We start from the raw sequence: 26,530 nt of genomic DNA on the forward strand, positions 1-26,530 counted from the left end.
AGCGCTCAATAAATAAATAAAGGGAAGCAGCGTGGCTCAGTGGGAAGAGCCCGGGCTTTGGAGTCAGAGGTCATGGGTTCGAATCCCGGCTCCGCCACATGTCTGCTGTGTGACCTTGGGCAAGTGTGACCTTGGCCCTGCTGAGAGCTCACCTCCTCCAGGTGGCCTTCCCAGACTGAGCCCCTTCCTTCCTCTCCCCCTCGTCCCCCTTTCCATCCCCCCCATCTTACCTCCTTCCGTTCCCCACAGCACCTGGATATATGTAGATATGTTTGTACATATTTATTACTCTATTTATTTATTTATTTATTTATTTTACTTGTCCATATCTAGCCTATTTATTTTATTTTGTTAGTATGTTTGGTTTTGTTCTCTGTCTCCCCCTTTTAGACTGTGAGCCCACTGTTGGGTAGGGACTGTCTCTATATGCTGCCAATTTATACTTCCCAAGCGCTTAGTACAGTGCTCTGCACATAGTAAGCGCTCAATAAATACGATTGATGATGATGATGATGAAGTCACTTAACTTCTCTGAGCCTCAGTTATCTCATCTGTAAAATGGGGATTAAGACTGTGAGCCCCACGTGGGACAACCTGATCACCTTGTATTCCCGCCCCCCCAGCGCTTAGAACAGTGCTTTGCACATAGTAAGCGCTTAATAAATCCCATCATTAAATCCCATCATTAATAAATAAGATTGATGATGATGATGAAGACTGTGAGCCCCCCGTGGGACAACCTGATCACCTTGTCACCTCCCCAGCGCTTAGAATGGTGCTTTGCACATAGTAAGCCATCATTATTGAGCGTTTCCTCTGTGCGGAGCGCTGTACTAAGCGCTTGGGAGAGTCCAGTAGAATAGGAACGGACCCATTCCCTCCCCACCACGACCTTACAGGCGACAGAACTCCCACGTGCCCATCCGGGGCCAAAGGGAGGGTCACTCTTCATAATAATAATAATAATGTTGGTATTTGTTGAGCGCTTACTATGCGCAAAGCACTGTTTTAAGCGCTGAGGAGGATACAAGGCGATCAGGTTCCCACGGGGGGCTCGACGCCTTCACCCCCATTTTACAGATGAGGTCAGTGAAGCCCAGAGAAGTTAAGTTGCTTGCCCAAGGTCACAAAGCTAAGCGGCTGAGCGGGAATTCGAACCCACGACCTCCGACTCCCAAGCCCCCACTCTTTACACGGAACCAAAGCGCTTTTCTGTCGCCCCAGCCCGAGCTCCTTCCACTGAGCCAAGGTGCTTCTGTAGTGATGGAACGAACGCGGGCCGGATGGGGCCCGGGATCAATCGGTCCATGCTCCTGCCTCCTCTAATAATAATAATAATAATAATAATAATTGGTTCCAAAGCGGGTCCGAAACCCACTAAAACCCACCCTTTCCTCTCCATCCAACCTGCTATACGTTAATCCAATCATTCCTCCTTTCCGGCCTTGACGACTGCAGCAGCCTCATTTATTCAATCGTATTTATTGAGCGCTTACTGTGTGCAGAGCATCATCATCATCATCAATCGTATTTATTGAGCGCTTACTATGTGCAGAGCACTGGACTAAGCGCTTGGGAAGTCCAAATTGGCAACATATAGAGACAGTCCCTACCCAACAGTGGGCTCACAGTCTAAAAGGGGGAGACGGAGAACAAAACCAAACATACTAACAAAATAAAATAAATAGAATAGATATGTACAAATAAAATAAATAGAGTGATAAATATGTACAAACATATATACATATATACAGGTGCGGTGGGGAAGGGAAGGAGGTAAGATGGGGGGGATGGAGAGGGGGATGCGGGGGAGAGGAAGGAAGGGGCTCAGTCTGGGAAGGCCTCCTGGAGGAGGTGAGCTCTCAGCAGGGCCTTGAAGGGAGGAAGACAGCTAGCTTGGTGGATGGGCAAAAAGTCGGCGACATTTTTAGACTGTGAGCCCACTGTTGGGTAGGGACTGTCTCTATATGTTGCCATTTGGACTTCCCAAGCGCTTAGTACAGTGCTCTGCACATAGTAAGCGCTCAATAAATACGATTGATGATGATCTAGAGACCCAACAGCGGGCTCACGGTCTAGAAGGGGGAGACGGACAACGAAACAAAACACGTGGACGGGTGTCAAGTCGTCAGAACAGATAGAATTAAAGCTAGATGCGCGTCGTTAACAAAATAAATAGAATAGCAAATATGGACAAGTAAAATAAATAGAGTAATAAATCTGTACAGGTGCTGTGGGGAGGGGAAGGAGGTAGGGTTGGGGGGATGGGGAGGAGGAGAGGAAGGAGGGGGCTCAGTGTGGGAAGGCCTCCTGGAGGAGGTGAGCTCTCAGTAGGGCTTTGAAGGGAGGAAGAGAGCTAGCTTGGCTGATTACGGAGGGAGGGCAGCGTGGCTCATTGGAAAGAGCCCGGGCTTTGGAGTCAGAGGTCATGGGTTCGAATCCCGGCTCCGCCACATGTCTGCTGTGTGACCTTGGGCAAGTCACTTAACTTCTCTGAGCCTCAGTTCCCTCATCTGTAAAATGGGGATTAAGACTGGGAGCCCCACGTGGGACAACTTGATCACCTTGTGTCCCCCCCAGCGCTTAGAACAGTGCTCTGCACATAGTAAGCGCTTAACATATGCCATCATTATTATTACTATTATTATTATTATTCCAGGCCAGGGGGAGGATGTGGGCTGGGGGTCGATGGCGGGACAGGCGAGAACGAGGTACGGGGAGGAGATTAGCGGCGGAGGAGCGGAGGGTGTGGGCTGGGATGGACAAGGAGAGAAGGGAGGTGAGGTAGGAGGGGGCGAGGGGATGGATGGACAGCCTGGAAGCCCAGGGGGAGGAGTTTTTGCTTGATGCGTAGGTTGACCGGCAGCCACTGGAGATTTTTGAGGAGGGGAGTAACATGCCCAGAGCATTTCTTCACAAAGATGATCCAGGCAGCAGCGTGAAGTACAGACCTCCTCGCTGACCTCCCGGCCTCCTGTCTCCCTCCACTCCAGTCCGTCCTTCGCTCCGCTGTCCGGATCATTTTTGTACAGTAAACGTTCATCATCATCGTCATCATCAATCGTATTTATTGAGCGCTTACTGTGTGCAGAGCACTGGACTAAGCGCTTGGGAAGTACAAACTGGCAAGGGGCCGTTGCCAATTCAGGCCGTGTTTCCCCGCTCCTCAAGACGGTCCAGCGGTCGCCCACCCACCTCCGCACCGAACAGAAACCCGTCACCGTCGGCTTTAAAGCCGTCCATCCCCTCGGCCCCTCCAACCTCACCTCGCTGCTCTCCTCCTCCAACCCCGCTCGCACACTTGGCTCCTCTTAACGCCAACCTCCTCACCGTCCATCTCTCCCGTCTGGCCGCCAACCCCTCGTCCACCTCCCGCCTCTGGCCCGGAGCGCCCGCCCTCCTCAGAACCAAAAGACAATGACTCTCCCCCCCGTTCAAAGCCTTATTGAAGGCCCACCTCCTCCAAGAGGCCTTCCCAGACTGCGCCCTCCTTTCCTCTTCTCCTACTCCCTTCTGCGTCGCCCTGATTAGCTCCCTTTATTCACCTTTGATTCAGCCCCACAGCACTTCTAGCTGTAATTACTTACAATTATTGCCTCCCCTTCTAGACCGAAAGCTCCCTGTGGGCAGGGAATGTGTCTACTATTAGAAGCAGCGTGGCTTTGGAGTCAGAGGTCATGGGTTCAAATCCCGGCTCTGCCAATTGTCAGCTGGGTGACTTTGGGCAAGTCGCTTCACTTCTCTGGGCCTCAGTTACCTCATCTGTAAAATGGGGATTAAGACTGTGAGCCCCCCCGTGGGACAACCTGATCACCTTGTAACCTCCTCAGCGCTTAGAACAGTGCTTTGCACATAGTAAGCGCTTAATAAATGCCATTATCATTATCAGAGAAGCAGCGTGGCTCAGTGGAAAGAGCACGGGCTTTGGAGTCAGAGGTCATGGGTTCAAATCCCGGCTCTGCCAATTGTCAGCTGTGGGACTTTGGGCAAGTCACTTCACTTCTCTGGGCCTCAGTTACCTCAGCTGTAAAATGGGGATTAAGACTGTGAGCCCCCCGTTGGACAACCTGATCACCTTGTAACCTCTCCAGTGCTTAGAACAGTGCTTGGCACATAGTAAGCGCTTAATAAATGCCATCATTATTATTACTGTCATATTGTCCTCTCCCAAACACTTAGTCCAGTGCTCTGCACACAGGAAGCGCTCAATAAACATGACTGACTGACTGTGAGCCCCACGTGGGATAGGGACCACTTCCAACCCGACTGGCTTGTATCATCATCATCATCAATCGTATTTATTGAGCACTTACTATGTGCAGAGCACTGTACTAAGCGCTTGGGAAGTACAAATTGGCAACATATAGAGACAGTCCCTACCCAACAGTGGGCTTGTATCTACCCCAGCGCTTAGTACGGTGCCTGGCACATAGTAAGTGCTTAATAAATACCATTTTTTAAAAAGTGCTTAACAAATACCATAAAAACAGAGAGACTTAATCATGGTGGTATTGGTTAAGCGCTTACTATGTGCCAATTTGTACTTCCCAAGCGCTTAGTACAGTGCTCTGCACATAGTAAGCGCTCAATAAATACGATTGATGATGATGATGATGCCAAGCCCTGTGACTAGGGGGGCCTGGGATGGAGGTCGAAATATCTCCCGGGGGAGAGCGTTGGACTGAAAACGTAAAGGTTGTTGGTTCGATCCCGGGTCTGGTCAGATGAGAAGCAGCGTGGCTCAGTGGAGAGAGCACAGGCTTGGGAGGCAGAGGTTGTGGGTTCTAATCCCGGCTCCGCCGCTTGCCAGCTGTGTGACTCTGGGCAAGTCACTTCACTTCTCTGGACCTCAGTTCCCTCACCTGTAAAATGGGGATGAAGACTGTGAGCCCCACGTGGGACAACCTGATTACCTTGTATCCCTCCCGGCGCTTAGAACACTGCTTGGCACCTAGTAAGCGCTTAACAAATACCATTAATTTTATTATTATTATTATTATTCTTTTACTTCTAGACTGTAAGCCTGATGTGGGCGGGGCTTGTCTCTATTGCTGAACTGCACTCTCCAAGTGCTTAGTAGAGTGCTCCGCACACAGTTAGCGCTCAATAAATACGACTGAACGAATGAATTAGAAAGAGGAAGAGCCCGACATTCCCAAGTATGTTCCAGGGCATCTCCAGCACTTAGAACAGTGCTCAGCGCTTAGAACAGTGCTTTGCACATAGTAAGCGCTTAATAAATGCCATTATTATTATTATTATTATCTCTAAGCTTTTTATTTTGTTAAACAGAGAAGCAGCGTGGCTCAGTGGAAAGAGCACAGGCTTTGGAGTCAGAGGTCATGGGTTCGTATCCCGGCTCCGCCACATGTCTGCTGTGTGACCTTGGGCAAGTCACTTAACTTCTCTGAGCCTCAGTTCCCTCATCTGTAAAATGGGGATTAAAACTGTGAGCCCCCCCGTGGGACAACCTGATCACCTTGTATCCCCCCAGCGCTTAGAACAGTGCTTTGCACATAGTAAGTGCTTAACAAATGCCATCATTATAGAGAAGCAGCATGGCTCAGTGGAAATCAATCAATCAATCGTATTTATGGAGCGCTTACTGTGTGCAGAGCACTGTACTAAGCGCTTGGGAAGTACAAGTTGGCAACATACAGAGACGGTCCCTACCCAACAGTGGGCTCACAGTCTAGAAGGGGGAGAAAGAGCACGGGCTTTGGAGTCAAAGGTCAGGGGTTCAAATCCCAGCCCTGCCACTTGTCAGCTGTGTGCCTTTGGGCCAGTCACTTCACTTCTCTGGGCCTCAGTGACCTCATCTGTAAAATGGGGATGAAGGCTGTGAGCCCCCCATGGGAGAACCTGATCACCTTGTAACCTCCCCAGCGCTTAGAACAGTGCTTTGCACATAGTAAGCACTTAATAAATGCCATCATTGTTGTTGTTGTTCTCTGGGCCTCAGTTCCCTCATCTGGAAAATGGGGATTAAGACTGTGAGCCCCCCGTGGGACAACCTGATCACCTTGTAACCTCCCCAGTGCTTAGAACAGTGCTTTGCACACAGTAAGCACTTAGTGGAAAGAGCCCGGGCTTTGGAGTCAGAGGCCATGGGTTCGAATCCCGACTCCGCCACATGTCTGCTGTGTGATCTTGGGCAAGTCACTTCACTTCTCTGGGCCTCAGTTCCCTCATCTGTAAAATGGGGATTAAGACTGTGAGCCCCACGCGGGACAACCTGATCACCCTGTATCCTCCCCAGCGCTTAGAACTGTGCTTGCACACAGTAAGTGCTTAATAAATGCCAATTATTATTATTAATAATAATAATAATAAATGCCATCATTATTATTATTATTGTGATTATTATTTATCCTGGGGCTCTGTTGCCTTGGGATGTTTCTCATAAACATAGAAAATAGAGAAAAGATAGAGAAGCAGAGTGGCTCAGTAGGAAAGAGCCTGGGCTTTGGAGTCAGGGGTCATGGGTTCAAATCCCGGCTCCACCAATTGCCAGCTGTGTGACTTTGGGCAAGTCACTTCTCTGGGCCTCAGCTACCTCATCTGTAAGACGGGGATTAAGACGGTGAGCCCCACGAGGGGCAACCTGATCACCTTGTGTCCTTCCCAGCACTTTGCACATAGTAAGCGCTTAACAAATGCCATTATGGTTGTAAAGAACACCTCCGTTGCGAATTTATTCTCCGCAACGTACGGTTGGCTGTGAGAGGAGGCGACGGCGAAAGAGTCTGTGCCCAGGAGTTCAGAGACTGCCATCTGCTTCCCCCTCGGGTGGAGATGCCAGCACACAAAACAAACAAACAGAAAGACTCTGACTTTCCGGCAATCTGTTCCCCTCCGGCGGGGCCAAGCCGGCCCGGATGCCGGCGGCCGCAACAAACAAACAGACGAGAGGAGAGACGGGCCCCAGCGGAGGACAGGGACCCACGTGAGTGGAAAAACGCGGGAAGGTCGGATGCTTGGGAAAGCAAAGCGTCCCTTCCACGGGTCCCGGTAGCAACAGCACAGGCGTGGGATCCGGAGGACCCGGCTTCTAATCCCGGCTCTGCCACTCGACGGCTGTGCGACCCTGGGCAAGTAATAATAATCATAATTATGGTATTTGTTAAGTGCTTACTACGTGCAAAGCACTGTTCTAAGCAATGGGGAGGATACAAGGTGATCAGGTTGTCCTACGGGGGGCTCACAGGCTTCATCCCCATTTTACAGATGAGGGAACTGAGGCCCGGAGAAGTGAAGTGACTTGCCCAAAGTCACACAGCTGACAATTGGCGGGTACAAGGTGATTAGGTTGTTCCACATGGGGCTCACAGGCTTCATCCCCATTTTACAGATGAGGGAACTGAGGCCCAGAGAAGTTTAAGTGAGTTGCCCAAAGTCACACAGCTGACAATTGGCGGACACAAGGTGATCAGGTTGTTCCACATGGGGCTCGCAGTCTTCATCCCCATTTTACAGATGAGGGAACTGAGGCCCAGAGAAGTGAAGTGACTTGCCCAAAATCACACAGCTGACAATTGGCAGAGCCGGGATTTGAACCCATGACCTTTGACTCCAAAGCCCAGGCTCATTCCACTGAGCCACGCTTTACTTTCCTGGGCCTCAGTTACCTCACTTGGAAAATGGGGATTAAAACTGAGAACCCCATGGGGGGACAGGGACTGTGTCCAACCTGATTAGCTGGTATCTACCCCAGCGCTTAGAACAGTGCTTGACACATAGTAAGTACTTAATGCTTACCATCATTACTATCCAGCTCTTAGAACTAGGAAGCGCTTAACAAATACCATCATCATCATCATTATTATTACCCTGGGCAAGTCACATCACTTCTCTGTGCCTCAGTTACCTCCTCTGGAAAATGGGGATTAAGACTGTAAGCCCCATATGGCCCAGGGACGGTGTCCTACCCAATGGTCTTGTATCTATCCCAGCATTTAGAATAGTGCTTAGTAATAATAATAATAATAATAATAATAATAATAATAATAATAATAATAATGGCATTTGTTAAGCGATTTCTATGTGCAAAGCACTGTTCTAAGTGCTGGGGGGAATACAAGGTGATCAAGTTGTCCCACGTGGGGCTCACAGTCTTAATTCCCATTTTACAGATGAGGGAACTGAGGCTCAGAGAAGTTAAGTGACTTGCCCAAGGTCACACAGCAGACATGTGGTGGAGCCGGGATTCGAACCCATGACCTCTGACTCCAAAGCCTGTGCTCTTTCCAATGAGCCACGCAATACCCTAATTATTATTATTTTGGGCAGGGGTGTCTCTTCCTGTCTTGTAGACGAGCACGCAAGTAAGATTTGAACCCCAACAGGTTCACCTGGGGACCAGGGGGGCTCCAATCTGCCTGAAATAATACTGATGGTACTTGTTAAGCGCTTACTACATAATAATAATAATAATGTTGATATTTGTTAAGCGCTTACTATGTGCCAAGCACAGTTCTAAGCGCTGGGGGAGATACAAGGTCATCGGGTTGTCCCACGTGGGGCTCACAGTCTTAATCCCCGTTTTACAGAGAAGTTAATAATAATAATAGTGGCATTTATTAAGCGCTTACTATGTGCAAAGCACTGTTCTAAGCACTGGGGAGGTTACAAGGTGATCCGGTTGTCCCACGGGGGGGCTCACAGTCTTAATCCCCATTTTTACAGAGTGTGTGAACCCACTGTTGGGTAGGGACTGTCTCTATATGTTGCCAACTTGGACTTCCCAAGCGCTTAGTACAGTGCTCTGCACACAGTAAGTGCTCACTAAATACGATTGAATGAATGAATGAATGAATTTCTATTCACGCCTGTCTCCCCCTCTAGACCGTCAGCTCGTTGCGGGCAGGGAACGTGTCTATTTCTTGTTGCATCGTCCTCTCCCAAACGCTTAGTCCGCTGCTCTGCACGCAGTCAATGCTCAATAAATACCTGACTGTGACTTTGGGCAAGTCACTTTGCTTTTCTGTGCCTCAGTTCCCTCATCTGTAAAATGGGGATGAAGACTGGGAGCCCCCCGTGGGACAACCTGATCACCTTGTATCTCCCCCCCCCAGCGCTTAGAACAGTGCTTTGCACATAGGAAGTGCTTAACAAATGTCATTATTATTATTATTATTAAGACCGGCGCTTAACAAATGTCATTATTATTATTATTATTAAATAAGACCGAATGAATTCATTCATTCAATCGTATTGAGCTCTTACTGTGTGCAGAGCACTCTACTAAGCGCTTAATGATGATGATGATGATGATAATGGCATTTATTAATCGCTTACTGTGTGCAAAGCACTGTTCTAAGCGCTGGGGAGGTTACAGGGTGATCAGGTTGTCCCACGGGGGGCTCACAGTCTTCACCCCCATTTTCCAGATGAGGGAACTGAGGCACAGAGAAGTGAAGTGACTTGCCCAAAGTCACCCAGCTGACAAGTGGCGGAGCCGGGATTTGAACCCATGACCTCTGACTCCAAAGCCCGTCCTCTTTCCACTGAGCCACGCTGCTTCCCTAACGGATTAAAACCAAACGTGCCCGGGGCCACGCCGGGCACCAGGCAGTGGGTCTGAGAGGAAACGAGGGCCAACGTCCAGCCGGTTCCCGAGGCCAACTTGGGACCGGCGTCTAGGCAAGTCTCCCGACTTCTCCGGTCGGGAAGCGGAATCGGCGGGCCGGGGCCGTGATTGTGCGGCGTTGAAATATTCATGGGGACGGTCGGTTCCAAGAAGCCCCCGCCCCGAGCCGTCGCTAATGAAAACGGCTCGGTGGGAGCCCGCTGCGTCGTGCCAACGGAAACAAAAGGAGTCCGGGGTCGTCCAAGGCCTCCCGCCGGCTGGACCGGCCAAAATCCGGAGGGCCGCAAGCGCTCTTCAGGTTGGCACCGTGCGGGCAGCTTGGCACGCCCGGTGGGCGCCCGCGCCCGCGCGTCCAGATGGAGGGCCCGGGCCTGCTCGGCCGGCGGTGGCGAGCGGGAGAGCGGCCCGCCGCTGCCCCCGCAACTTTCCATCATCGTTCAATATCCATCAATCAATCCATCGTCTTTATTGAGCGCTTACTGTGTGCAGAGCACTGGACTAAGCGCTTGGGAAGGACAAGTTGGCGACTTAAAAGAGACGGTCCCTACCCGACAGTGGGCAATATATATGTGTGTGTGTATATATATATATAGATATATATCTATATCTATATATATATGTGTGTGTGTGTGTATGTATATATATACACACACATATATACATATATATACACACACACATATATGCATGTACATATACATGCACACACACAGCACATATATATGCATATATGCATATATGCATATACACATGTACATACACATCACATATACACACATACATATATGCACATATGCATATGCACATATACATATATGTATATGTGCATGTAACATATACATACATGCATATATGTATGTATGTACATACACACACATATATATGCATATATGTATATGTGTGCATGCATATATGCATATACATATATATGTGTGTATACAGTACATATATATGTGCATGCATTTATGTATATACATGTATATGAACATATACAGTGCATATATGTACATATACAGCATATATACAGATATATGCGTATATACATATATATGTATATATACAGTATATATGTATATACATATATACCTGTATATATGTATATGTTTGTACATATTTATTACTCTATTTATTTATTTTACTTGTACATATCTATTCTATTTGTTTTATTTTGTTAGTATGTTTGGTTTTGTTCTCCGTCTCCCCCTCTTAGACTGTGAGCCCGCTGTTGGGTAGGGACCGTCTCTAGACGTTGCCAACTTGGACTTCCCAAGCGTTTAGCCCAGTGCTCTGCACACAGTAAGCGCCCAATCAATACGATTGATGATGATGATGATGATGATGATGATGGGCTCACGGTCTAGAAGGGGGAGACCGAGAAGAAAACAGAACCTATTAACAAAATAAAATAAATGAGATGAGACAGAAGTGACTCGCCTGAAGTCACACGGCGGGCGGGTGGCAGAGCCGGGATTGGAACCCAGGGCCTTCTGACTCCCAGGCGGGTGCTCTGCCCACTCTGCTTCCCATAAGGAAGGGAAGGACGCGGTTCCCGGAGGAAGGGAAAAGAAAAATCCAAGGATCTCGGCCGCGGTTGCCCCGGGCGGCCCACGTCTCCGCCAGTGCGCCGCTGACCCCCCTCCCGTCTCAATAAAGAGAATTTATTGAGCACTTACTGTGTGCTGAGCGCTTGGGATAGTACAAGTTGGCAACAGAGAGAGATGGTCCCTGCTGGCATGGGCCGGCTCCGGCCCGCGGGTCGGAACGCTCTCCCCCGCGGGGCTGGAAACGGCGGGAAGAGGAGATGGAAAGTCTTCGGATTCTGGATGGGAGCGACTGTGTGGGGGAGTGGTGTGTGTGTGGGGGTGTGTGATGTACCTGTGTTTCTGGTCTGGGGATGTGGGGGTGCCTGTGTCTCTGGTCTGGGTGTGTGTGTGTACGTGTGTGTGCATCTTTGTCTAGAAATATGGGGTGTATGTGACTGTGTGGGTGTGTATGTGTGGTTGCGGCTGCGGGATGTGTGTGTTTGTGTGTGTGTGTGTGTGTGTGTGTGTGTGTGTGTGTTTCTGGTCTGAGGTTGTGGGGGTGCCTGTGTTTCTGGTTTGGGTGTGTGTGTGTATGTGTGTGTGCATCTGTGTCTGGAAATATGGGGGTGTATGTGACTGCGTGGGTGTGTACGTGTGGTTCTGGCCAGGGGATGTGTGTGTGTGTGTGTGTCTGTGTGTGTGTGTGTGTGTGTGTGTGTGTGTGTTGTGGGGGGAGGTTCTGGTCTGTGGATGTCGGGGTTGGGGGTGGGTGGGTGTTTGGGTGGTGTATGTGTGGGTGGATGGTGGATGTTGGCGTGGGGGGGGAAGTAGGGAGGGTGGTGTATGTGTGGTTCTGGCCTGGGGATGTGGTGTGTGCGTGTGTGTATGTGTTTTTGGCCAGGGAATGAGGGGTGGGGAGGTGGGGGAAGGGTGGGTGTGGTTGTGTGTGTATGTGTGTGCGCGTGTGTGTGTTTCTGGTCTGGGAGTGTGGGGGGTGCGTGTGTCTCTGGTCTGGGTGTGTGTGTGTGTGTGTGTGTGTGTGCGCATTTGTGTCTAGAAATATGGGGTGTATGTGACTGTGTGGGTGTGTATATGTGGTTCCGGCCGGGGGATGTGTGTGTGTACTGTGGGGGGAGGTTCTGGTCTGTGGAGGTCGGCAGGGGTGTGTGTGTGTGTTTCTGTGTGTGTATGTGTGGTTCTGGCCTGGGGATGCGGTGTGTGCATGTGTGTATGTGTTTTTGGCCAGGGAATGGGTGTGTGTGTGTGCGTGTGTGCGCATGTGTGTGTGTGTTATGTGTGTGCATGCATTTGTGTCTGGAAATATGGGGTGTATGTGACTGTGTGGGTGTGTACGTGTGGTTCCGGCTGGGGGATGTGTGTGTGTGTGTGTGTGTGTGTGTTGTGGGGGGAGGCTCTGGTCTGTGGATGTCGGCGGGTGTGTGTGTGTGTGTGTGTGTGTGTGTGTGTGTGTGTGTGTGTGTGTGGTTCTGGCCTGGGGATGTGGTGTGTGCGTGTGTGTAGGTGTTTTTGGCCAGGGAACATGTGTGTGTGTGTGTGTGTGTGTGTGTGTCTGTGTGTGTGTGTGTGTGTGTGTGTTTCTGGCCTGGGAATGACAGCAGCGTGGCTCAGTGGAAAGAGCCCGGGCTTTGGAGTCAGCGGTCATGGGTTCAAATTCCGGCTCCGCCAACTGTCAGCTGGGTGACTGTGGGCAAGTCACTTCACTCCTCTGGGCCTCAGTTCCCCCACCTGTAAAATGGGGATGAAGACTGTGAGCCCCCCGGGGGACAGCCTGATCACCTTGTGGCCTCCCCAGCGCTTAGAACAGTGTTTCGCGCCTAGTAAGCGCTTCATGAATGCCATCAGCATTATTAATGAGGGGGCGTGTGGGGATGTGTGTTGTTCTGGGCTGGGAATTGGGGGGTGTGTGGGTGTGTGTGTGTGTGGTGTGTGTGTGTGTGTGTGTGTGCGCGCGCGCACGCACATGTGATTCTGGCCTTTGGATCTTTGGATGTGGGGTGTGCCTGTACGTACGATTCTGGCCTGGGGACGTATGATCATTTATTCCCGGGAATAAATGATCATTTATTCCATGCTGGGAAGCATAGTGGCTCAGTGGAAAGAGCCCAGGCTTTGGAGTCAGAGGTCGTGGGTTCAAATCCCGGCTCCGCCACTTGTCAGCTGTGTGACGCTGGGCAAGTCACTTCACTTCTCTCGGCCTCAGTTCCCTCATCTGGGAAATGGGGATGAAGACTGTGAGCCCCTCGTGGGACAACCTGATTACCTTGTATCTACCCCAGGGCTTAGAACAGTGCTCTGCACATAGTAAGCGCTTAACAAATACCAACATTATTATTATTATTATTATTCCTCTCCCCTTCTTCCCCCTCTCCATCCCCCCTGCCTTACCTCCTTCCCCTCCCCACAGCACCTGGCTAGATGGATATATGCTTGTAAGCATTTATTCCTCTATTTATTTATTTGTCCATATTTATTCTATGTATTTTATTTTTGTTAATACGTTTTGTTCTGCTGCCCATCTCCCCCTTCTAGACTGTGAGCCCGCCGCTGGGTAGGGACCGCCCCTATGTTGCCGGCTTGTCCTTCCCAAGCGCTTAGTCCAGTGCTCTGCACACAGTAAGCGCTCAATAAGTCCGACTGAACTAATCCATTCATTCACTCAGTCGGATTTATTGAGCGCCTACTATGTGCACAGCATTCATTCATTCAGTCAATCAGATTTATTGAGCGCCTACTATGTGCAGAGCGTTCATTCATTCAGTCAATCGTGTTTATTGAGCGCTTACCGTGGGACGGAGCGCTTGGAAACTACAGATCGGCAACAGGTAGAGACAGTCCCTACCCAACATTGTGCGTGTGTGTTTTTGTGTGTGTGTGTGTGTGTGTGTGTGTGTGTCTGTGTGTGTGTGTGTGTGCTAGGGAGGGTTGTTTGACTTTTTTTCTCTGTTCCCATCCGGTGTCCAACCTGGATGGAACAAAGAAACTTAAAACAACTGGCCGCTAAAATCAAGGAGCTTTCATTCCATCTGTTCTGTCCTTTTAGACTGTGAGCCCACTGTTGGGTAGGGACTGTCTCTGTATGTTGCCAACTTGGACTTCCCAAGCGCTTAGTACAGTGCTCTGCACACAGTAAGCGCTCAATAAATACGATTGATTGATTGATTGATTCTGACGACTTTGACACCTGTCCACATGTTTTGTTTCTTTGTCTGTCTCCCCCTTCTAGACTGTGAGCCCGCTGTCGGGTAGGGACTGTCTCTATATATCGCCCACTTGTCCTTCCCAAGCGCTTAGTACAGTGCTCTGCACACAGTAAGCGCTCAATAAATACGACAATGAATGAATGATCAAGTTGGCAACATACAGAGTCAGTCCCACAGTAAGTGCTTAACAAATTTATTTGTTTTCTTTTAATTCTAATTTGTTCTGATGACTTGACACCTGTCCACATATTTTGTTTCGTTGTCTGTCTCCCCCTTCTAGACTGGGAGCCCACTGTCGGGTAGGGACCGTCTCTATATGTTGCCCACTTGTCCTTCCCAAGCGCTTAGTACAGTGCTCTGCACCCTGTAAGCGCTCAATAAATACGATTGAATGAATGAATGAATGATCAAGTTGGCAACATATAGAGACAGATGGTCCCACAGTAAGTGCTTAACAAATTTATTTGTTTTCTTTTCATTCTAATTTGTTCTGATGACTTGACACCTGTCCACGTGTTTTGTTTTGTTCTCTGTCTCCCCCTTCTAGACTGTGAGCCCATTGTCAGGTAGGGACCGTCTCTATATGTTGCCGACTTGTCCTTCCCAAGCGCTTAGTACAGTGCTCTGCACACAGTAAGCACTCAATAAATACGATTGAATGAATGAATGAATGATCAAGTCGGCAACATATAGAGATGGTCCCTACCCAACAACGGGCTCCTATTGTTGGGTAGGGACCGTCTCTATATGTTGCCCACTTGTCCTTCCCAAGCGCTTACTACAGTGCTTTGCACACAGTAAGTGCTCAATAAACACGAATGAATGAATGAATGAAAGGAGGCGTGGGGAAAAAGAGGGTGTGAGAGTGTGTGTTTGTGAGTGTGTGTCACAGAGTATTTTTCCCTGATAAAGAAAGGTCAGGCTTCACAGCCTGGCTCAATGGAAAGAGCCCGGGATTGGGAGTCAGAGGTCATGGGTTCAAATCCTGGCCCTGCCAACTGTCAGCTGTGTGACCTTGGGCAAGTCACGTCACTTCTCTGTGCCCCAGTTACCTCATCTGCAAAATGGGGATGAAGACTGGGAGCCTCACGTGGGGACAACCTGATCACCTTGTATCCTCCCCAGCGCTTAGAACAGTGCTTTGCACATAGTAAGCGCTTAACAAATCCCATTGTTGGGTAGGGACCGTCTCTATATGTGGCCAACTTGTACTTCCCAAGCGCTGAGTCCAGTGCTCTGCACACAGTAAGCGCTCAATAAATACGACTGACTGAGGGACCGTCTCTATACGTGGCCAACTTGTACTTCCCAAGCGCTTAGTACAATGCTCTGACACAGTAAGCGCTCAATAAATACGATTGCTTTTTAGACTGTCTTTTCACAGTCTTTTAGACTGTGAGCCCACTCTTGGGTAGGGACCGTCTCTATATGTTGCCAATTTGTACTTCCCAAGTGCTTAGTCCAGTGCTCTGCACACAGTACGCGCTCAATAAATACGATTGATGATGATGATGATGACGACTGTCTCTATATGTTGCCAACTTGGACTTCCCAAGCGCTTAGTCCAGTGCTCTGCTCACAGTAAGCGCTCAATAAATACGACTGATGATGATGATGATGACTGTCTCTATATGTTGCCAACTTGGACTTCCCAAGCGCTTAGTCCAGTGCTCTGCACACAGTACGCGCTCAATAAATACGATTGATGATGATGATGATGACGACTGTCTCTATACGTTGCCAACTTGGACTTCCCAAGCGCTTAGTCCAGTGCTCTGCACACAGTAAGCGCTCGATAAATACGATTGATGATGATGATGATGATGACGACTGTCTCTATATGTTGCCAACTTGGACTTTCCAAGCTCTTAGTCCAGTGCTCTGCACACAGTAAGTGCTCAATAAATACGACTGATTGATTGATTGACTGAATGAATGAACAAATGCCATCGTTATTATTATTATTATTATTATTATTATTCAAATGGGCCACAGACCGGGGGTGGTCCAAAAGCCCAAAGGACCTGAGGCGAGACTTCAAACGGGCCCAGCAAGCCCGAGGCCTGTGGCTAGTAGTCCAAACAGTTTGCCAAGCCCAAGCCAAAGCTTTCCCCCGTACCCACTGATGGACTCACCTAGCTGACGCCCCTCGTCGTCTTCAACCAAAACGCAGGAAGAGTCGGAGCGGAACCATGATAATGATAATTACGGTACTTGTTAAGCGCTTACTATGCTCCAAGCACTGTTCTAAGCGCTGGGGTAGATGGAAATCAATCGGGTTGGACACGGTCCCTGTCCCACGTGGGACTCGCGCTCAATTCATTCAATTGTTGCCAACTTGTACTTCCCAAGCGCTTAGAACAGTGCTCTGCACACAGTAAGCGCTTACTATGCGCCAAGCACTGTTCTAAGCGCTGGGGTAGATGGAAATCAATCGGGTTGGACACGGTCCCTGTCCCACGTGGGACTCGCGCTCAATTCATTCAATTGTTGCCAACTTGTACTTCCCAAGCGCTTAGTACAGTGCTCTGCACACAGTAAGCGCTCAATAAATACGACTGAATGAATGATTCATTCAATCGTATTTATTGAGCGCTTACTGTGTGCAGAGCACTGTACTAAGTGCTTGGTGGTTCATAGCAAGCACTTAACAAGTGAAGCAGCGTGGCTCAGTGGAAAGAGCCCGGGCTCTGGAGCCAGATTTCGTGGGTTCAAATCCCGGCTCTGCCAATTGTCAGCTGGGTGATTTTGGGCAAGTCACTTCATCATCATCATCATCAATTGTATTTATTGAGCGCTTACTATGTGCAGAGCACTGTACTAAGCGCTTGGGAAGTACAAATTGGCAACATATAGAGACAGTCCCTACCCAACAGTGGGCTCACAGTCTAAAAGGGGGAGACAGAGAACAAAACCAAACATACTAACAAAATAAAATAAATAGGTTAGATATGTACAAGTAAAATAAATAAATAAATAAATAAATAGAGTAATAAATATGTACAACGATATATACATATATACAGGGTTGGGTTGTATACTTCACTTCTCGGGGCCTCAGTTCCCTCATCTGTAAAATGGGGATGAAGACTGTGAGCCCCCCGTGGGACAACCTGATCTCCCTGTAACCTCCCCAGTGCTTAGAACGGTGCTTTGCACATAGTAAGCGCTTAATAAATGCCATCATTATTATTATTATGAATGAATTTCCTCGCTGCTCTGAAGTGCCGGTTGAGAGAGGAAATAACTCAGGCCTGAGAGTCAGAGGGTCTGGGTTCTAATCTCCCCTCTGCCCCTCGTCTAAGTCAACAAACCAGTCTGGGCCTCGGTTTCCCCCATCTGTAAAGTTGGGAAAATAGTATTTGTGGTATCGTTAAGAGCTAACTCTGTGCCGATCACCGTACTAAGCGCTGGGTTAGATGGTACTTATTAAGTGCTTACTCTGTGCCAGGCACTGGAGAAGCAGGCATAGCAGATAGAGCCCGGGCCTGGGAGTAAGAAGGACCTGGGTTCTAATCCTGGCTCCGCCGCTTGTCTGCCGTGTGACCTTGGGCAAATCACTTCACTTCACCATGCCTCAGTTATCTCATCTGTCCAATGGGGACTAAGACTGTGAGCCCCACGTGGGAATAATAGTAATAATGATGGTTAAGCGCTTATTATGTGCCAAGCGCTGGCACTGTTCTAAGCGCTGGGGGACTGCATCCAATCTGATTGGTTTGTCTCTACTCAGTACTATAGTCTGAGACATAGTGAGCGCTTAACAATTTATTTATTTGTTTGTTTGGTTATTTATTAATATGAATGCCTGTCTCCCCCTCCAGACTGTCAGCTCGTATTGGGGAGGGAATGTGTCTGCTTATTACTCTACTGTCCTCTCCCAAGCGCTTAGTACAGTGCTCTGCACACAGGAGGTGCTCAATTAACACAACTGAATGAATGAATGAATGAACAAATACCACTAAAAAAAAAATGGTGCGTCTATCCCAGCGCTTAGTTGTCTTTGGCACACAGTAAGTACTTAACAAATACCACAATTTTTATCATTCGTATTATTACTACTACTATTCGTTCATTCAGTCGTATGTATTGAGCACTTCTGCATGCAGAGCACTGTACTAAGTACTTGAGAGAGTACAACAGAGAAACACATTCCCCGCCCACAGCCAACTGCAGCCTACTTGCGGGTGCGAAGCAGCGTGTCTCAGTGGAAAGAGTCTGGAATTGGGAGTCGGAAGTCACGGGTTCTAATCCCGGCTCCGCCGCTTGTCAGCTGTGTGACTTTGGGCAAGTCACTTCACTTCTCTGGGCCTCAGTTACCTCATCTGGAAAATGGGGATGAAGACTGTGAGCCCCATGTGGGACAACCTGATTACCGTGCATCCCCCCCAGTGCTTAGAATAGTGCTCGGCACATAGTAAACGCTTAACAAATGCCATCATTATAATAATTATTATTATTATGTATATATAATATATATGTATATATGTTTGTACATATTTATTACTCTATTTCTCTATTTATTTTACTTGTATAAACGCTTAACAAATGCCATCATTATAATAATTATTATGTATATATAATATATATGTATATATGTTTGTACATATTTATTACTCTATTTATTTATTTTACTTGTACATATCTATCATATCTATTCTATTTATTTTATTTTGTTAGTATTTTTGGTTTTGTTCTCTGTCTCCCCCTTTTAGACTGTGAGCCCACTGTTGGGTAGGGACTGTCTCTATATGTTGCCAACTTGTACTTCCCAAGTGCTTAGTACAGTGCTGTGCACACAGTAAGCGCTCAATAAATACGATTGATTGATTGATTGATTCTCTGGGCCTCAGTTACCTCACCTGTAAAATGGGGATGAAGACTGTGAGCCCCATGTGGGACAACCTGATTACTGTGCATCCCCCCCAGTGCTTAGAATAGTGCTCGGCACATAGTAAATGCTTAACAAATGCCATCATTATCATGATAATAATAATTATTATGTATATATAATATATATGTATATGTGTTTGTACATATTTATTACTCTATTTATCTATTTATTTATTTTACTTGTACATATCTATTCTATTTATTTTATTTTGTTAGTATGTTTGGTTTTGTTCTCTGCCTCCCCCTTTTAGACTGTGAGCCCGCTGTTGGGTAGGGACCGTCTCTATATGTTGCCAACTTGGACTTCCCAAGCGCTTAGTCCAGTGCTCTACACACAGTAAGCGCTCAATAAATACGATTGACTGATTATTGCAGTGCTTCGCACACAGTTAGTACTCAATAAATGACTGGCTGAATGAATGAATGAACGAATGACCGCTGTGGGCGGAAATTCGTCCTGAGGCTGAGGAGACAGCCCGTTGTTGGGTAGGGACCGTCTCTATATGTTGCCAACTTGGACTTCCCAAGCGCTTAGTCCAGTGCTCTGCACACAGTAAGCGCTCAATAAATACGAGTGATTGACTATTGCAGTGCTTCGCACACAGTTAGTACTCAATAAATGACTGGCTGAATGAATGAATGAACGAATGACCGCTGTGGGCGGAAATTCATCCTGAGGCTGAAGACAGCCCGTTGTTGGGTAGGGACCGTCTCTATATGTTGCCAACTTGGACTTCCCAAGCGCTTAGAACAGTGCTCTGCACACAGTAAGTGCTCAATAAATACGACTGACTGATTATTGCAGTGCTTCGCACACAGTTAGTACTCAATAAATGACTGGCTGAATGAATGAATGAACGAATGACCACTGTGGGCGGAAATTCGTCCTGAGGCTGAGGAGACAGCCCGTTGTTGGGTAGGGACCGTCTCTATATGTTGCCAACTTGGACTTCCCAAGCGCTTAGTCCAGTGCTCTACACACAGTAAGCGCTCAATAAATACGATTGACTGATTATTGCAGTGCTTCGCACACAGTTAGTACTCAATAAATGACTGGCTGAATGAATGAATGAACGAATGACCACTGTGGGCGTAAATTCGTCCTGAAGCTGAGGAGACAGCCCGTTGTTGGGTAGGGACCGTCTCTATATGTTGCCAACTTGGACTTCCCAAGCGCTTAGAACAGTGCTCTGCACCCTTTAAGCACTCAATAAATACAATTGAATGAATGAATGAATGAATGAATGAAGAGAACCGAGGCAGACCACCGGGCCTTCCTCTCTCGCTGGCAAAGCCTGCCGACTGCGGAGACGGAGAGATGGGGCTGGGGGTGGTGGGGAGGGGAGTGAGGGAGAGGGAAAGCACTGACCGAATCATTCTTCGTGCCAGCTGCTGAGCCGGCGGGGCGGAGGTCTGGGATTTGGCAGATCCGCCTCGCAAGCTGATCCCCGGCGCCGAGGCCGGTGGCCACCTGCAGCCCGGGACCGGGGAGGGGGCCACCATTAGGCCCTGGCTCCTCGCCATCCCACTTTCTTCGGGGCACGGGATCAGATGTGTCCAGGGAGGTGGGGAGCGTCTTGGAACCCCAGACTCCGTACCGGGAAAACCCACCCTCCAATGCCCAAAAAGTTCCAGGGAAGGCCCGCTAATCGGCTAAGTGGAAACGGGAACGGGTTGACGGGAGGCGTCTGGCTCTCTTCGGCGGTGGCCACGGTTTGGCAGGCGGCAGGCCCCGCCTGATCCCTCGGCTTATTGTTCTTAATAGGGGAGAGTGAGCTCGGAAATGCCAAGCGCATTTTGCAGCCAGACCCTCCGCCAACTGCGCCCGCCGAATGGCTTCGAAAGCCGAGGCTTCCCGGCCCGCTGGCGGAGACGGGCCGGGCTTCCGGACGACGGCCAGCCGTTACCTAATGCGGTGGGCACCGAGCTGTCGGGTTGGGGTGCCCGGTTGGGGGGAGAGGGAGGGTGGGACGGGGCTCCCCACCCGGCGCGGGGGCTGGCACCTACCTCCTGTCCCTGCTGCCGGCGACCAGGAGGTGAGGAGGGCTGTGGCGGAGGTTGAGGCAGGTGAAATCGCCGAGCGAGCCGCCCAGAGCCGTCAGGCACTGGCCCGTCTGCAGGCTGTACAGCAGGATCTGTTGCCGGGGGGGGACAAGGACGATGCCTTGAGACGTGGCCCGGTGGAAAGAGCCCGGGCTTTGGAGCCCGAGATCATGGGTTCAAATCCTGCCTCAGCTGTGTGACTTTGGGCAAGCCACTTAACTTCTCTGTGCCTCAGGGACCTCATCTGTAAAACGGGGATGAAGACTGGGAGCCCCCCGTGGGACAACCTGATCGCCTTGTAACCTCCCCAGCGCTTAAAACAGAGCTTGGCACATAGTAAGTGCTTAAGAAATGTCATTATTTCCCCCTTTTAGACTGTGAGCCCAATGTTGGGTAGGGACTGTCTCTATATGTTGCCAATTTGTACTTCCCAAGCGCTTAGTACAGTGCTCTGCACATAGTAAGCGCTCAATAAAGATGATTGATGATGATGATGATGCCGCGCTTCCACACCCGGACCCCCACCGGCCTAGTCGTCCCTCTCCCCGCCACCCCCTTGTGCCTCAGTTCCCTCCTCTGGAAAACAGGGGTGAAGACTGTGAGCCCCACGCGGGACAACCTGATCCCCTTGTAACCTCCCCGGTGCTTAGAACAGTGCTTGGCACGTAGTAAGTGCTTAACAAATACCATCATTATTATTATTTTTATTATTCCGTAGCATTTAGTGAGCGAAGAGAAGCAGCGCGGCTCAGTGGAGAGAGCTCGGGCTTTGGAGTCAGAGGTCAGGGGTTCGAATCCCGGCTCTGCCAACTGTCAGTTGTGTGACTTTGGGCGAGTCGCTTAACTTTTCTGGGCCTCAGTTACCTCATCTGTCAAATGGGGATTAAGATTGTGAGCCCCCCATGGGACAACCTGATCACCTTGTAACCTCCCCAGCGCTTAGACCAGTGCTTTGCACATAATAAGCGCTTAATAAATGCCATTATTATTATTATTATTATCTAGTAAGCATCTATGGGGTGGGCGGGGGGGAGAGGGGGACCACAGAGACGGTGATAAAATGCAAAGGGAAAGGCAGAAAGTCTGGAGGGGCAGCCTGGCCCGGTGGAAAGCACTGGGGGGCGGAGGACCTGGTGTCATTCCTTCAATCGTATTTATTCAGCGCTTACTGTGTGCAGAGCACTGTACTAAGTGCTTGGAAAGTACAATTCGGCAACAGATAGAGACGGTCCCTACCCAACAACGGGCTCACAGTCTAGAAGGCGGAGACAGACAACAAAACAAAACAAGTAGATAGGTGTCAATATAACATGGCTCAGTGGCAAGAGCCCGGGCTTGGGAGTCAGAGGTCATGGGTTCAAATTCCGGCTCCACCAATTGTCAGCTGTGTGACTTTGGGCAAGTCACTTCACTTCTCTGGGCTTCAGTTCCCTCATCTGTAAAATGGGGATTAAGACTGTGAGCCCCACGTGGGGCAACCGGATCACCTTGTATCCTCCCCAGCACTTAGAACAGTGCTTTGCACATAGTAAGTGCTTAACAAATGCTATTATTATTATTATTATTATTATCAAAATAGATCAATGGATCCCAGCTCCGTCTGGAGTTAATTGGGTAGTTCACAGTCCCTCTCCTGCAAGGGGCTCAGAGTCTAAGTGCTTTGTCCTCAGTAGGTGCTCACTAAATTCATTCATTCATTCATTCAATTGTATTTATTGAGCGCTTACTGTGTGCAGAGCACTGGACTAAGCGCTTGGGAAGTACAAGTTGGCAACGTATAGAGACGGTCCCTACCCAACAGTGGGCTCACAGTCTAGAAATACTACTGAATAATAAAAATAATAACAATGATGGTATTTGTTAAGCACTTCCTATGTGCCAAGCACTGTTCTAAGCACTGGGATACATATTTACTATTCTATTTATTTTATTTGGTTAATATGTTTTGTTTTGTTGTCTGTCTCCCCCTTCTAGACTGTGAGCCCGCTGTCGGGTAGGGACCGTCTCTAGATGTTGCCAGCTTGTACTTCCCAAGCGCTTAGCACAGGGCTCTGCGCACAGTAAGCGCTCAATAAATACGATTGATTGGATGAATGAATGAATACAAGGTCATCAGTTTGTCCCACATGGGGCTCACAGTCTCGATCCCTATTTTCCAGAGGAGGGAACTGAGGCCCAGAGAAGTGAAGCGACTTGCCCAACGTCACACAGCAGAGCAGTGGCGGAGTCATGACCTCTGATTCCCAAGCCCGGGTTCTAGCCACTACGCCGTGCTGCGAAGCGGCGTGGCTCAGTGGAAAGAGCCCGGGCTTTGGAGTCAGAGGTCATGGGTTCAAATCCCGGCTCCGCCAATTGTCAGCTGTGTGACTTTGGGCAAGTCACTTCACTTCTCTGGGCCTCAGTTACCTCATCTGGAAAATGGGGATGAAGACTGTAAGCCCACCCCCCCCACCCCGCCCGTGGGACAACCTGATCACCTTGTAACCTCCCCAGCGCTTAGAACAGTGCTTTGCACATAGTAAGCGCTTAACAAATGCCATCATTATTATTATTATTATTATTATTATTATTATTATTATGAGTCCCTCTAGCAGTGCGGGCTAGTGGAAAGAGGTCCCAGTCCATATAATAATAATAATAATAATGATAATATTATTCATTCATTCACTCAATCGTATTTATTGAGCGCTTACTGTGTGCAGAGCACTGGACTAAGCGCTTGGGAAGTACAAGTTGGCAACATATAGAGACGGTCTCTACTCAACAACGGGCTCACAGTCTACAAGCAGAAGCAGCGTGGCTCAGTGGAAAGAGCCCGGGCTTTGGAGTCAGAGGGCATGGGTTCGAATGCCGACTCCGCCACATGTCTGCTGTGTGACCTTGGGCAAGTCACTTCACTTCTCTGAGCCTCAGTGACCTCATCTGTAAAATGGGGATTAAGACTGTGAGCCCCACGTGGGACAACTTGATCACCTTGTATCCCCCCCAGCGCTTAGAACAGTACTCTGCACATAGTAAGCGCTTAACAAATGCCATCATCATTATTATTATTAGAAGGGGGAGACAGACAACAAAACAAAGCATGTGAACAGGTGTCAAGTCATCAGAATAAACAGAAGTAAAGCTAGATGCACATCATTGTCAAAATATTCATTTTAACAAAATATTAATCATTACAAAATTTGTTAAGTGCTTACTCTCTGCCAGGGACTGTACTAAGTGCGAGGGTGAAAACAAACAAATCAGGTTGGACACAGTCCCATGTGGGGCTCACAGTCTCAATCTCTATTTTAAAGATGAAGGAACTGAAGCCCATTCATTCGTTCATTCAGTCGTATTTACTGAGCGCTTACAGTGTGCACAACACTGTACTGAGCGCTTGGGAAAGTACAATACAACGATAAACAGTGACATTTCCTGCCCACAGCGAGTCTTACAATCTGGGGTGGTGGGCAGGGACACAGACAACGATACAAATTAACAAAATGACAGATTTGGACGTAAATGCTGTGAGGCTGGGAGGGGGGGATGAACAAAGGGAAAGTCAGGGAGTGGGAGAAGAGGAAAAGTGGGGCTTAGTCTGGGAAGGCCTCTTGGAGGAGATGGGCCTTCAGTAAGGCTTTGAAGGGGGGGAGATCAATCAATCAATCGTATTTATTGAGCGCTAACTGTGTGCACAGCACTGTACTAAGCGCTTGGGAAGTACAAGCTGGCAACATATAGAGACAGTCCCTACCCAACGGTGGGCTCACAGTCTAGACGGGGGAGACAGAGAACAAAACCAAACGTACTAACAAAATAAAATAAATAGAATAGATCGGTAGAAGTAAAATAAATAAATAAATTGTCTGTGGGATTTGAGGAGGGAGGGCATTCTAGGCCGGAGGTAGGATCAATCAATCAATCAATCAGTCATATTTATTGAGCGCTTACTGTGTGCAGAGCACTGGACTAAGCGCTTGGGAAGTCCAAGTTGGCAACATATAGAGACAGTCCCTACCCAACAGTGGGCTCACAGTCTAAAAGGGGGAGACAGAGAACAAAACCAAACATACTAACAAAATAAAATAAATATAATAGATAGGTACAAGTAAAATAAATAAATAAATTGTCTGTGGGATTTGAGGAGGGAGGGCATTCTAGGCCGGAGGTAGGATCAATCAATCAATCAATCAGTCGCATTTATTGAGCGCTTACTGTGTGCAGAGCACTGTACTAAGCGCTTGGGAAGTCCAAGTTGGCAACATATAGAGACAGTTCCTACCCAACAGCGGGCTCACAGTCTAGAAGGGGGAGACAGACAACAAAACAAAACATACTAACAAAATAAAATAAATAGAATAGAATGTGATAGGATGTGAGCCTGGGGTCGGCAGCGAGATGGAGGCCCAGTGAAGAGGTTAGCGGTGGCAGAGGGGTGGAGAAGGAAAGAAGAGAGGTGAGGTAAGAAGGGGCGAGGGGATGGATGGCTTTAAATCATAATAATAATAATAATAATAATAATGGGGTATTTGTTAAGCGCTTACTATGTGCAAAGCACTGTTCTAAGCACTGGGGGGGATACAAGGTGATCAGGTTGTCCCACTTGGGGCTCACAGTCTTAATCCCCATCTTACAGATGAGGTAACTGAAGCATAGAGAAGTTAAGTGGCTTGCCCAAGGTCACCCAGCTGACAAGCGGTGGAGCCGTGATTCGAACCCATGACCTCTGACTCCCAAGCCCGGGCTCTTTCCACTGAGCCACGCTGCTTCCCCTGCTGCTTAAAGCCAATGGTGAGGAGTTTTTGTTTGACGTGGAGGTGGCCGGACAACCTCTGGAGTTTTCTGAGGAGGGGGGGGTGACATGTCCTGAATGTTTCTGTACGGCAGAGAAGTGAAGTGACCCACCCAAGGTCACACAGCAAATAGGTGGCGGAGCCAGGATTATCATCATCATCATCAATCGTATTTACTGAGCGCTTACTGTGTGCAGAGCACTGTACTAAGCGCTTGGGAAGTCCAAGTTGGCAACATATAGAGACGGTCCCTACCCAACAGTGGGCTCACAGTCTAAAAGATTAGAATTAGAAGGATTAGAAGTCACGACCTCGCAGCTCCCAGGCCCATTCTCTATCCACCACACCAATCACTTCCCCACAGCACCTGTATATATGTATATATGTTTGTACATATTTATTACTCTATTGATTGATTGATTTTACTTGCACCTATCTATTCTATTTATTTTATTTTGTTAGTATGTTTGGTTTTGTTCTCTGTCT

At 48.5% G+C, this 26,530-nt stretch overlaps 1 protein-coding gene across 1 annotated transcript in view; it reads right to left on the reverse strand.

Annotated features, from left to right (window-relative positions):
* Window positions 1-26,530, reverse strand: part of FBXW8 (F-box and WD repeat domain containing 8) — a 204,909-nt gene that overhangs the window by 15,325 nt on the left and 163,054 nt on the right. Inside the window, exons 8-9 of the mRNA XM_038762758.1 lie at window positions 21,234-21,361; window positions 20,596-20,697 (exon numbers count right to left, since the gene is read on the reverse strand). Of these exons, the coding sequence (XP_038618686.1) occupies window positions 20,596-20,697; window positions 21,234-21,361 (230 nt within the window). The remainder of the gene's footprint in view (window positions 1-20,595; window positions 20,698-21,233; window positions 21,362-26,530) is intronic.

Source organism: Tachyglossus aculeatus, chromosome 21, assembly GCF_015852505.1.
Source record: "Tachyglossus aculeatus isolate mTacAcu1 chromosome 21, mTacAcu1.pri, whole genome shotgun sequence".
Taxonomy (NCBI): domain Eukaryota; kingdom Metazoa; phylum Chordata; class Mammalia; order Monotremata; family Tachyglossidae; genus Tachyglossus; species Tachyglossus aculeatus.